We start from the raw sequence: 11,230 nt of genomic DNA on the forward strand, positions 1-11,230 counted from the left end.
GCAGCTCCTCGGTTTTGGTGGGTTGTGGTGCTGCGGGATGCGCTGGCGGGAGCAGGAGGGCTCTACGCTGCACTCCTGCTGCAGACGGGCTGTGCTGACAAGGGTAGCGGGAATGTGCTGTGACTGATGCCTCTTGTCACTGTCACCAAGGGCTGATGTTCCTGTTCATGTCTTCCGTGCAATAGTCTTTTTTCTCCCTGTTTCTGCCCCCTGCAGTGGGCAGACACCAGCTACTTCAGAGCTGAATTTCCTCAGGAAAGCCCAGACTCTGGAGACCTACGGGGTTGACCCACACCCTTGCAAGGTAAAACACTTTTCTGAGCACTGTTCCTTGTGTTGGATTCTTGCTCCAGCCAGTAACAAGCTGCAGAGGTGGCTGGTTTGTCACCTGCCGTGGGGCTGCAGCACTGGCGGAGCCGGGGGGCATGGGCTGTGCTGGAGCCAACTGCAATCTCCAGCCCCAAAAACCAGCCCCAGTGAGCACAGGGGAGGGGGGGCGCTCCAAAACCCTTCCAGAGAGTGCACAGGGAAGCTGTAAGGAAGCATTTCTCATGCAGACAGCTGTAAAAGTCAGTGGCCCATCATCTTCTGCAAAAACCTGTAATTTGGAGGCAGTAACAAGGTCAGTAATGTGTCTGAGAGACCAACAAGCATTAATCTCCCAGAGACAGGCTATCGCTCTGCTCTTCCCTGGCCGGTAATCCAGTTTTCTGTTTGAAATGCTTTTTATTGACTGTAGATGTCATTGCATGTGCCTCTCTCTGGTCCCTTATAATCCCATCGCGTGCAGATGGATGCGGGATGCAAAGCAGACTGAGAATTTTACTCTAAGGGCAGTGCCTGCTCTGTGGTCCCTGGGAATTTTACCTGGATTATGCCACATAAATATGCCACTGCAATGAATCCACCTGGCCTGGCAGGGTGTGCTGTGACTGCCGGAGGCGCTGCCAGGCAGGGGGAGCTGCATCCGCGCCGGTTCGGCTGGGTTGGTGGTGCTGCCGGCGGTGATGCTCGGCACCCGGGCTCAGTGCCGGTGCAGGGGGTCTGCGCTTTGCTCCTGTTTCCCTGCAGGGTCCTGTGCCCCATTTAGCACGCCCTGCTCCCCGTCCCCAGCATCCCCTATTCCCTCGCCACCCTGCTCCTCCGCTCCCCTCTCCGTCCCATGCTCCAGCAGCACGTCCCTCTGCCCAGGTGCTGCTTCTCCCTTTCCCAAAGGTTTTCCCAGGCTGGGGAAGGAGCCACAGCACTTTGGGCAGCCCATGAGCTGCAGGAACAGCTGCCGGGCTGGTGCGTTATCCACAGGCTGGTTTCTGCACAGATGCACGGAGATATTCCTGCCGCCACCGGACAGGGCTGCTGTGTCTCAGACACGAGGAGTCTGGGATTTACATCTCGCCTTGCGCAGGGTGTTGGGTTGAGGTTCAGGGCTCTCTGCTTTTGGCCATTCACCCTTGACAGATTAAGATGGATTTTTTGTCTAATCTGGATTTTAAACCAATTTGTTCTCTGCTCAAATTCAGAATATCTCATCGCAATACTGGCTCCCTGCTGTCCCTGCACCGTGCGGTAGCTGCGATCCAGCATCCCAGGCTGGAAGGCAAACAGCAGAGAAAATGCCTGACCTCTTGATTAAGCCAGGGAAGGGCATAACTGGGAGCAGAGGGGGGAGTTGTACCCCTGAACTGGGGAGATACTGGGCACAGGGCAGCTCTGCTTGTTGCTGAGACGCCCCGTGCCAAGTTTTCCCCCAATAAAACATCGCAGGAGAAGGACCGCAAGCACTGAGCATGCATCCCTCTTCTGCAAACCACCCCTGGAGAATTCCTTGCCTGCTTTTCCTGCCCAACGCAGCAGAAATCCCAAGCCTGGCGCACACCTTCCCTGCAGCTCGACGTACCTCCAAAGCCACCCAAACCTCTGCCGGCCAAATAGTCAGGGCAAATCTAACAATTACTGAGCGGCCACAACTGTTTCATAATATTCTTAAAACTGAGTGTGTAACTGTTTTTTCCGTGCCCACCAGCGCAGTTAATGATCGCTTCCCTGGAGTCTAGACGTTGTGATTAAGTTAAAGTGCTGCTTTGCTCTGTGCGTGACACTAATTGCTGGTTTGGCGCTGTCTGGATGCCGCCCAGCCGCACTGGCTGCGCGGGGCTGCAGGGGAGTCAGGTCTAATGGCTTTTACCATTTTCTGGTTTAATTACTAGTGAAGGGCTTGGTGGGGCCTTGGTGGTTTATTGCTCCCCAGTAAGTGATGGGATTGCTGGGTCTGGGACCCGTCTTGCAGTTTCTCCTCGTTTGTGCTACCCCGGTATTCATCGGCAGGTTTCAGGAGGCGTGTGAGGTGTTGGGCCGGGTGACCCTGCGGGGAGCAGGAGCTGGCAGGGTCGGTGCGGGGGATTCGGCATCGCCACCGCCTCGGGGCTGAGGGTCAAAATGGTGTGTGAGCTTTGCCGACTCAGCGATGTTTTCAGAGAGTCATATAATCATTATGGTTGGAAGATCATCAAGTCCAACCATAAACCCAAGTCCACCACTAAGCCATGTCCCTAAGTGCCACATCTATGTGTAACAGAATCACAAATGGTTTGGGTTGCAGGGCCCTCCCCAGCCCCCCAGTGCCCCCTGCCACGAGCAGGGACATCTGCACCAGCTCAGGTTGCTCAGAGCCCCGTCCAGCCTGGCCTGGGGTGTCTCCAGGGATGGTTCAGCCACCAGCTCTCTGGGCAGCCTGGGCCAGGCTCTCGCCACCCTCACAGCAAAAGCAAAGGAATTGCAATTCCTAGAGATCCTCCAGGGAAAGCAGGGAAGGAAAGCCATCTGCTTTCCTTCACTCAAGTTCAATCTGGCCCTTAGTATATAATCGTGTATTCTACATCAATTTGTGTTGCTTTCCACATGTTTGTCTTTCATAAAGTTCAAAAGCCCATCATGGGAGGGTCAAGCTGCCTGTCAGGAGCAAATGGTAAGTTAGGCAGTTTTAATGTCTCTGAGCATTTGAATTCCACCAGATGTAAGAAAATAAGGTCCCTGTCTCATACTGACTTACTTTCTTTACTCTGAAGTTGGTTTTTTGATGAAAAAGAACAGCTATAGCACTTAAACCTTTTTGACAGATGTTTCAGCTCTGGGTTGTTAACAGAGGCAGGAGCAGATTTCCTTTGCAGTGACATTTACCCTGACCGAGGGGTCGCTCTTTCCTGAGGAGTGAGAGATACTTCACTTTAATGCCAGCCCAGACCTGAGAGGATCCCAGTTATGCCAAGTGTGCAAAAGCAGATGGGTAGCGGTTTTGTAATGTGGACTACTTTACAGCAGGGACAAAGCTAATACCATTTATCTCAATTAACTTGGGATCTAGCGATTAATTTAAACTGTTGCCTTGGAAGTGAAAGGCCACCACTTCAACCAACAATTCACCTGTAGCTCTTATTTACAATGATTATAAACCTCTCTCTTTCGTGTTGAAAATTATACCCTTCAGGCTACATTTTTACCCCCAAAAGTTCTATGTCATGTATTAAAAAAAGAGTTAGTCCCATTTTATCAGTGGCTAAGTTTCAACAGTCCCATTTATGGTTTGAAAAGGTGGCCAGTTGCCCTAAAATAACAAAACCTAATCAATAGGAGGCATGATGATGATTGACATTCCTCAAGTTAAGAGATCCCTTCTAGCTTACAAATCACACCAATAAATTATCTCAGATTTCCACTCGCTGAGAAACTGCTGTTTTCTTCCAGGACGTGTCGGGGAACGCAGCGTTTTTGGCCTTCACCCCCTTCGGCTTTGTCGTTCTGCAGGGAAACAAGAGGGTTCATTTCATCAAGTGGTGAGTGAGTGAGTGAGTTCCCCAGCTCTGCCGGGAGCCCTGCGGTGGCTGCGCTGCCGGGCTCAGCGCCCCCGAGACGGGGTGATGGCCCTCGGGGCGTCACTTGGTGGGGCGTCACTTGGTGGGGCGTCACTTGGTGGGGCGTCACTTTGTGCACTGGCTGCGCTGCCGGGCTCAGCGCCCCCGAGACGGGGCGTCACTTGGTGCGGCGTCACTTGGTGCGGTGTCACTTTGTGCACTGGCTGCGCTGCCGGGCTCAGCGCTCCCGAGACGGGGCGATGGCCCTCGGGGCGTCACTTTGTGCTCCGTCCCTCCCGTGGAGGGGCCCGGGAGCCCGGCTGGCTCTGTGCTGCCACCATTTGCCAGCCCCAATTCTGCCGCAGCCCCTCAGCCACAGGGCTCCCCGGTGAGCTAAAAATGCTCTTTTTTGTTGCTTTATTGCCCCAGACTACTTCAAAAGCCCTGCAGCCCCTCTGAACTCAGTTGCCTTGTTCCTCAGTCTTTGCTGCATCTCAGATTTTGGCTGGTGTGTCCCTCACGGCTGATATTGTCACCTGGCCGGCGCTGGTATGACGAGGTCCCGGGGACTCTGGGACGCCCCGCTGACCATCAGCTTCACTCCAGTGTGTCCCCCTTTCCAGCTGCTGGTTTCTGAGCCAGGGCTCTTCTTACTGCCCCGTGTCGCCTCCCAGGCACTGAAAACAGGGTCCTGAGGCTGCCCCGCTGCTGTCCCCAAACCCCAGCGTGTGACCTGCAGTTCCCAGTGAGTGCCCAGGGCCACCGGCTGCCGCGGGCCCCACGCAGCCTCTCACCTGCCCGTCCTTGTCCTTGCAGGAACGAGGTGACCAAGATGAAATTTGAAGGGAAGACTTTCTATTTGTACGTAAGTCAGAAGGAGGTGAGTGCTTCCCCGTCCGTGGGACGTCCCGAGCGCAGCCGTGGCAGGTTCTCCGGGCACTTGGCAGGTGTCACCCTGTGCTAGGGGCGCTGGGACACAGTGGCAGCGCTGGGGTCACCCCTGTGCCCGCTGGTGCCACCTCTGGGCGCTGGAGCCGCGGACGCCGGGTCAGCCCCGGCTGTGCCACGGTGCGGGCTCTGCCTCCGGCCTTTGGGATTCTTGTGGTTATTTGTTATCACCACTCGGTCAGCCCTGCTTAGTGACATCAGCCTGAAAACCTCTGGCTGAAAACGACTCCTGCACAAGCCATCAGCGCGATTTTCTTAAAAATGCATTTCTGGCCGTTCAAAAAGGCGGGTGAGCAGGAGGGGTGGTGGCAGGTCACTGGCACCATGTATGCCCATCCCTCAGGCGAGGGGCCGTGCCGGGGTGTCGGACGATGCTCCAGCATCTCCCTGCGTGGTGCAGGAGCAGGATCTGCCCCGTCTCAGCTGCTCTCCGGCTGCTCCAGCTCCGTCTGCATCCCTGATGTGCTGCCCCTGGGCACTGCTCACTGTTCCCCCACCCACTCCTTCTCTTTCTCCTTTAGGAAAAGAAAATTGTTCTGACCTATTTTGCCCCAACGCCAGAAGCCTGCAAACACCTCTGGAAGTGCGGGATAGAGAACCAGGCGTTTTACAAGTGAGTGTTGGACCCCGGCTGTTCGGGGGGTTCTGCATCCCCTGGGGTCAGCGCTGCCCAGCGCAGCTCCCGTCCGAGGGCTCTGCGCGGCACCAGCACCGTGACAGCTCTGTCCTGGTGGCCCCAGCATGGTCACCAACCCTGGGGGGTCCTTCCCACCCCCCCGCTGTGCTCACCCCTGCAAAGCGAGCCTTTATTCAAGAGACTGATCGTTTGGAGATTAAGCCTTTAATGCTGAGCAACCAGCAGACGTGTTGGAACGCTTTCCCTGCCGATGATGACTGGTTTGCAGCCACTGCGGCTGCTCCGGTGCTGCCGGCACGGTGCGCAGCCGGCGTGGGAGGCGGCAGGGACGGGCACCGCCAAAACTCAGGAGATGCTTCCTGACCCAATATTCCAGGGTGGATTTTCAAAATGGTTTCACAGGGTCCGTTTGTGCTGAATCCAGCACTAAAATACCCACTGAAGTTGAGCCAATGCCCCAGGTGCTCTAGCAAAGCCTACTTTTTCATGGGGAAGGCCGAAAAACTTTTAGAAAAATGTGCTTCTAAGCTCTTTGGGGACAAGTTAATTGTTCATGGAAGATACTCAAGGGAGCGGGGCGGTGGTTGCAGCCTGGGCTGCAGCCGCTTGCCTGGCGGTTGGGGCCGGTGGCTCGAGGGGTCATCCCCCCGGCTGCCCCCTCCAGGGACTGCGGCAGGGGGGGCTCCTGCTGGGGAGGCTGGGGGAGGTTTTCCCTTCCCCAGGAGCTCGGGGCTCCCTGGTCCGTGGCCACCAAAGCAGCTCTTCTGCCTCCGGTTTGGTGAACTAGGCTGTCAGACGGGGGGGTCACGGGCTGGTCTGGGCCCAAAACCCAGGGAGGTGCCAGGTGGAGCGGTTTGGTTTTACCATCCTGCTCATGTTGTACTTAAAAATAGCCTGCTTTGTGCTTTGTAATGAGTTTTATTTTAATCAGCAAGATGCGAGATAAAGCCTGTGATGTGTTCTCTCTGGGAATACTGCAATCAGTAGGTTTCGTTTCTCATTATATTAACACGGAATGAAATTGCAATATTGCTTTACAAATCTTTTTATGATTACTCATGTCAGTAAATTACCGCTGCAATGTGCACCCGCTGGAGCGGGCTGTGGGCTCGGCCGAGGTACTGCTGGGCTCAGTCTGGGGCGAGGGACTGGCTCCCAGGGACGAGGAGGGGACAGGACTGTCCTTACCGGGGGTTTTACCCACCGCTGGCCGGACAGACCCCAGCGGGTGCTGCCTGCACGGGACGGGCCGATTCCTGCCCTGCGGAGCTCCTGGCGAGGGGTTCGGCTCCTGGAGAGGTCTGGCCTGGGGCCGCTCTGGTGTGTGGGTGCTCAGTGGGGCACGCAGGCATGGGGTGATGCTGTGACGGTGCAGGTGCCACCGCGCTGCTGCCAGCAGCTTGTTTGGTTCCTGGTGGCGTTTCACATCTCCAGGGCTTTGCTCCTGTAACCTGGCCGTGCTACCGTGCGCTGGCAGCTCCCTCCCGCTGGCACTGGGGTCTGGCGGGGATGATGTGGTGCCAGCATCAGCAGAGCAATCGGTCCTCGTCCCCCGTGGGCTGTGCAGGGAACAGAACCGAGTGCTCAGCGCACAGGATGCTCAGGCCGCTCTTGGTGCCATTGCAGGCTGGAGAAGTCGAGCCAGGTCCGGACTGTGTCCAGCAGCAACTTGTTCTTCAAGGGAAGCCGGTTCCGATACAGGTAAATGATGACAGTAAGTAGCAGTTACGGGTGTATTTTTGGATGCTCCCTTGGATGCGCTCTGGGGAGCAGGGCAGGGCTGCAGTGGCCCGAGGACGTGCAGAGGGTCCTGCCGTCCCCAGGGGTCCTGCCACGGCAGCGCCACCCCCTTGCTGAGGCCATCACCGCTTCTTCCTCTGCTCCACAGCTGACGCCCCCACACCCAGCCCCACAACAGCAGAGTTCTGGAGGGATGGGTGTGGAGAGGACGGGGGGGCTTTGGGGTTTGTCTTTTGAGAACAGTAAGGAATGAAACAAACCACTGCAGTTCCTAAATTCCTGGGGGTGTTGCTCCTCCGTGGCCCTGGACCTGGGACCTGGTATCTCTGCAGGACGAGAGGCCCCAGCGCATCCCCAGCTGTGGGGTGTGCGGGAGGGCCCAGGTGCCCAGGGTGTGTCGCCCCTCAAAGGGAGGTGACCCCATGGTGTCCAGCACCTCGTGCCAGGAGAAGCAGCAAAACATGGTGGCCGAGGTGTCAGCCGAGCTCTCCCTCCTCTCCCCATCACTCGTATTTCCAGCAAATCTTCCTGCTTGCCCTGGAGCTGTGGGTAGAGCCCCCAGCCCGTGTGCGTGGGGGGGTCCTGGGCTGTGCTGGGGTGCAGGTGCCGCGGGGGGAGCTCGCCGGTGCGGTGCTCACAGCTGCTCTTCTCGACCCCCCGCAGCGGCCGCGTTGCGAAGGAGGTGATGGAGTCCAGTGCCAAGATCAAGCGGGAGCCGCCTGAGATCCACCGGTAAGAGCCCGGCGGTGGGGCCAGGCCCTCCCCGGGGCGGCGGGGTGAGCCGAGGGGCTCGGGAACCGTCCGGGGCTCTGACACCGTCCCCGTTGTCGTCCCCAGGGCAGGGCTGGTGCCGAGCCGGAGCTGCCCCTCCATCACGCACGGCCCCCGCCTGAGCAGCGTGCCGCGCACCCGCAGGAGAGCCGTGCACATCTCCATCATGGAAGGTAGGGCAGGGGGCCGGCCCCGCGCTGCCGGGACACACACGCTTGTGCACACACACACACGTGTAAAGACGTGCACACACACACACAGAGCTGATTTTTGTACCCCCTGATGCTGCTGTTGGGATGCCAGGGCAGGGACGGTCCCCAGCGTGTGTCCAGGGCTCACAGCAAGGTTTGGCAGCACCAGGTGTTGCTCTTGTGGCTCGGCACCGGTTTGGGGTCAATAGCTGAGCCCAGGCAAAGTGGAGAGCTGGTTGTAGGACAGAAGTTTCCAGTGCAGAAGCAAAGCAGAGGAGAATTTTTCTGCAATGTTAATTTAGATTAAACTGAAAATACAACAAAAAGCTCCAGGTTGTCCTGATAGCTCTGAGGGAGCCCAAGGCTGACGTCTGGGCTGACTTTTGGGGTGACAGCGTGCCTGGAGCTGTGGCCGCCCTGCAGACGGGGTCACCTCTGCCACCCCCATAAACGCGAGCCCCCCCTCCCCACCTCCCGCATGTGCCATTGCGAAGCGGCCAGAGCATTAAACAGCCTCCCACCATAAATCACCCTCAGCTGGCACTCCCCCTGCTCCGGCAGCTGCTTTTCTTCGCTCTCACTTCAGCTCATTCCTGTGGAAATGCGGGAGCCCAAAATAGCCCTGACCCCAGGCCAGTGGCACCAGTGCCGCTGCGTCAGCCATACCAGCGGGTGAGCGGCTGTCCCGGCGCTGCCACAGTCCCTGCGGGCGCCCGGTGCCGCAGGCCAGGCCAGCCGCTGCTGTGCGCCATGGTGAAGTGCCTGATAAAGATTAAAACCAAAGTCAGCGTCCACCTGCGGCTCATCAACCACTGCTGCCGGGAGGTGCGGGTCCGGGTGCTGGCGCTGGGGCCGCGGCTGCTGGCGCGGGCGCTGGGGGCTCTGCCGCTGGTGCCGGCGCTGCCCAGGCTCGGCCGCGACGCTCCGCGTGCCCGCATGCTAGGTAACGCTGCGCCGTCCGGGCGGGTCGGGGCTCTTGGGCAGCGGTTTTCCTGGGGGTCCCTGGGGATCCCCCCGACCGCAGCCCCGGGGGGACGCGGGATGCATGAATGTTGGATGAGGACGGTGCGGGAAATGCAGGCTGGGGTCTGCGGTGCCGGCTGGACCCTGCGTCGCTGGTACCACAAAGCCACTCTGCTTTTGGGGCTGGACTCAGCTTTCCGCAGACTCTGTGGCTTTTTGTGCCAGTCCCATGGAATGGGCCAGTGGCAGGAAGGTTTGGGTTTTGGGGGGCCCAGCACCACTGCCATTGCAGTGAGGAACGGGGGAACCCCCCTCCCCTGGGAGCCAAGCTGCTGCCTGCCCTGGGGGTGCCCACCCCATCGGGGACATGGGTGTGTGAGGGGACATTCCCGGGAGCGTTGTGACACAGTGGCAGACATTGCTGTCGGGGTGAGAACATGTTTATGCCTCCCCTGTGCTTATCGCCTGAGCTGCTGCTGGCGCTCGGTGCTGCAGTGACATGGGTGTGAAGCCGAGCTGAGCTGGGGACAGCTGGGGGGCATTTGCCAGCAAGAGGCTGCAAAGCCCCGGGAATGCAGGACGGGCTCTTTACTTCGCCCTGCGGCAGCGCGTGGGGCCAGGGCAGCCGGTGCCACCGTGCCCTTGCATTTTGGAACGCTGTCCCCTCACAGCCCGTGGCACTGGGGACCCGCTGGTCCCGGCCCCGCCACCTCCAGATGCCCCCCGACACACGGGATGCTGGAACTGCCTCCCCCCCGTCATCTGCCCCTCTTGCTGTGAAAACTCCAAGGAACAAGTCCCACGTTTGCGGAGTTTCTTGGAATTTGGGTTTTTGGGGGTGCTGTTGGTGGGGAGAGGAGTTCCCCTGGTCCTGCCCGCCGTGCTCGGCCTTGGCACGAAGGGCAGCTGGGCTGTGCCAGCCAGGCGGGCTGGCACACGGCTCTCCTGTGGCTCTTGTTCCTCCTCTGTGTGCCTGAGCAGGTGTAAAGCTTTGTTTTGGTAGTGAATAAGTAGAAATCAGAGCTGCTCGTGCCTCTGGTCTGAGTTGCAGTCCCTGAGCAGCCCGCTCTGCAGGGAAACGGGGCTGCGGGACGTGTCCCTGTGTCCTCAGCTCAGCTTTGAATCCCTCCCCTCACACCCGGGGCAGCGCCTGTCCCGGGGCTGCTGCGGTGGGTCGGCCGAGCTGCGCACGGGCTCTGGCGTGGCCGGGACCCCTCCGGGGTTGCTGCCCCTCTGCGGGGTGCGGGGCTTTGGCAGGGGCTGTTTGTGACTGAGTGACAGCCAGCCCAGGCCCCTGCCTGCGGTGCAGAGTGACAGCCAGCGGCTGTGGGTGACAGTGACAGGCGGGTGTTGGAGTGTCACCGCTGCAGTCAGGAGCTGCAGCAAAGCAGCTGCTGAGGGCTCCGGCTGGGCCAACAACAACCAAAGGCAGCTGGTGGCTGCCGTGCCCTGTCCCCTGCGGGATAACAGGCTGGGGACAGTGCTGGGTGAGGGTGACAGGGAGCCCCGCACTGTGCACCACTGAACCCCTCTCTCCCCTGCTGTCCCCAGGCCTGGAGTCCCTGCGTGACAGCGCCCACTCCACCCCGGTGCGCTCGGCCTCCCACGGCGACGCCTTCGCGGGCCCCGGCCGGAGCGGCCGCGCCGAGAGCAGCGAGCGGGTGGCCGTCATCGCCGACGAGAACTACAGCCCGGCGGACAGCGTGCTGCCCACGCCGGTGGCCGAGCACAGCCTGGAGCTGATGCTGCTCTCGCGGCAGGCGAACGGGGCCCCGTGCAGCATCGAGGAGGAGAAGGAGTCGGAGGCCGGCACGCCGGCGGCCGAGGCGGAGGAGGTGGGCGAGCTGCGGGCCCTGTGCCCCGGCGCCGGCGGCCTGGGGGCGGCGCAGGCCGAACAGGTGAATAAGTTTGTTTTAAGTGTCCTCCGTTTGCTCCTTGTGACAGTTGGACTCCTCTTTGTTTTGCTCCTCCTCCTGATCGTCCTTACCGAGTCCGACCTTGACACTGCCTTTTTCCGTGATATCCGCCAGACCCCCGAGTTCGAGCAGTTCCATTACCAATACTTTTGTCCCCTCAGGCGATGGTTTGCCTGCAAAGTCCGCGCCGTGGTAAGCCTGCTCATTGACACCTGA

General features: G+C 59.4%; 1 protein-coding gene across 3 annotated transcripts in view; it reads left to right on the plus strand.

Moving 5' to 3' along the window:
* Window positions 1-11,230, plus strand: part of FRMD5 (FERM domain containing 5) — an 84,343-nt gene extending 73,113 nt beyond the window's left edge. For 2 of the 3 annotated variants that reach the window (XM_065642052.1, XM_065642053.1), the window contains 8 exons: window positions 217-304; window positions 3,742-3,830; window positions 4,665-4,728; window positions 5,318-5,409; window positions 7,060-7,134; window positions 7,837-7,905; window positions 8,011-8,117; window positions 10,650-11,230. In XM_065642052.1, coding sequence (XP_065498124.1) covers window positions 217-304; window positions 3,742-3,830; window positions 4,665-4,728; window positions 5,318-5,409; window positions 7,060-7,134; window positions 7,837-7,905; window positions 8,011-8,117; window positions 10,650-11,230 — 1,165 coding nt within the window. The remainder of the gene's footprint in view (window positions 1-216; window positions 305-3,741; window positions 3,831-4,664; window positions 4,729-5,317; window positions 5,410-7,059; window positions 7,135-7,836; window positions 7,906-8,010; window positions 8,118-10,649) is intronic. The other variant, XM_065642054.1, reaches the window with a different exon arrangement.

Source organism: Caloenas nicobarica, chromosome 10, assembly GCF_036013445.1.
Source record: "Caloenas nicobarica isolate bCalNic1 chromosome 10, bCalNic1.hap1, whole genome shotgun sequence".
NCBI classification, from domain to species: Eukaryota; Metazoa; Chordata; class Aves; order Columbiformes; family Columbidae; genus Caloenas; species Caloenas nicobarica.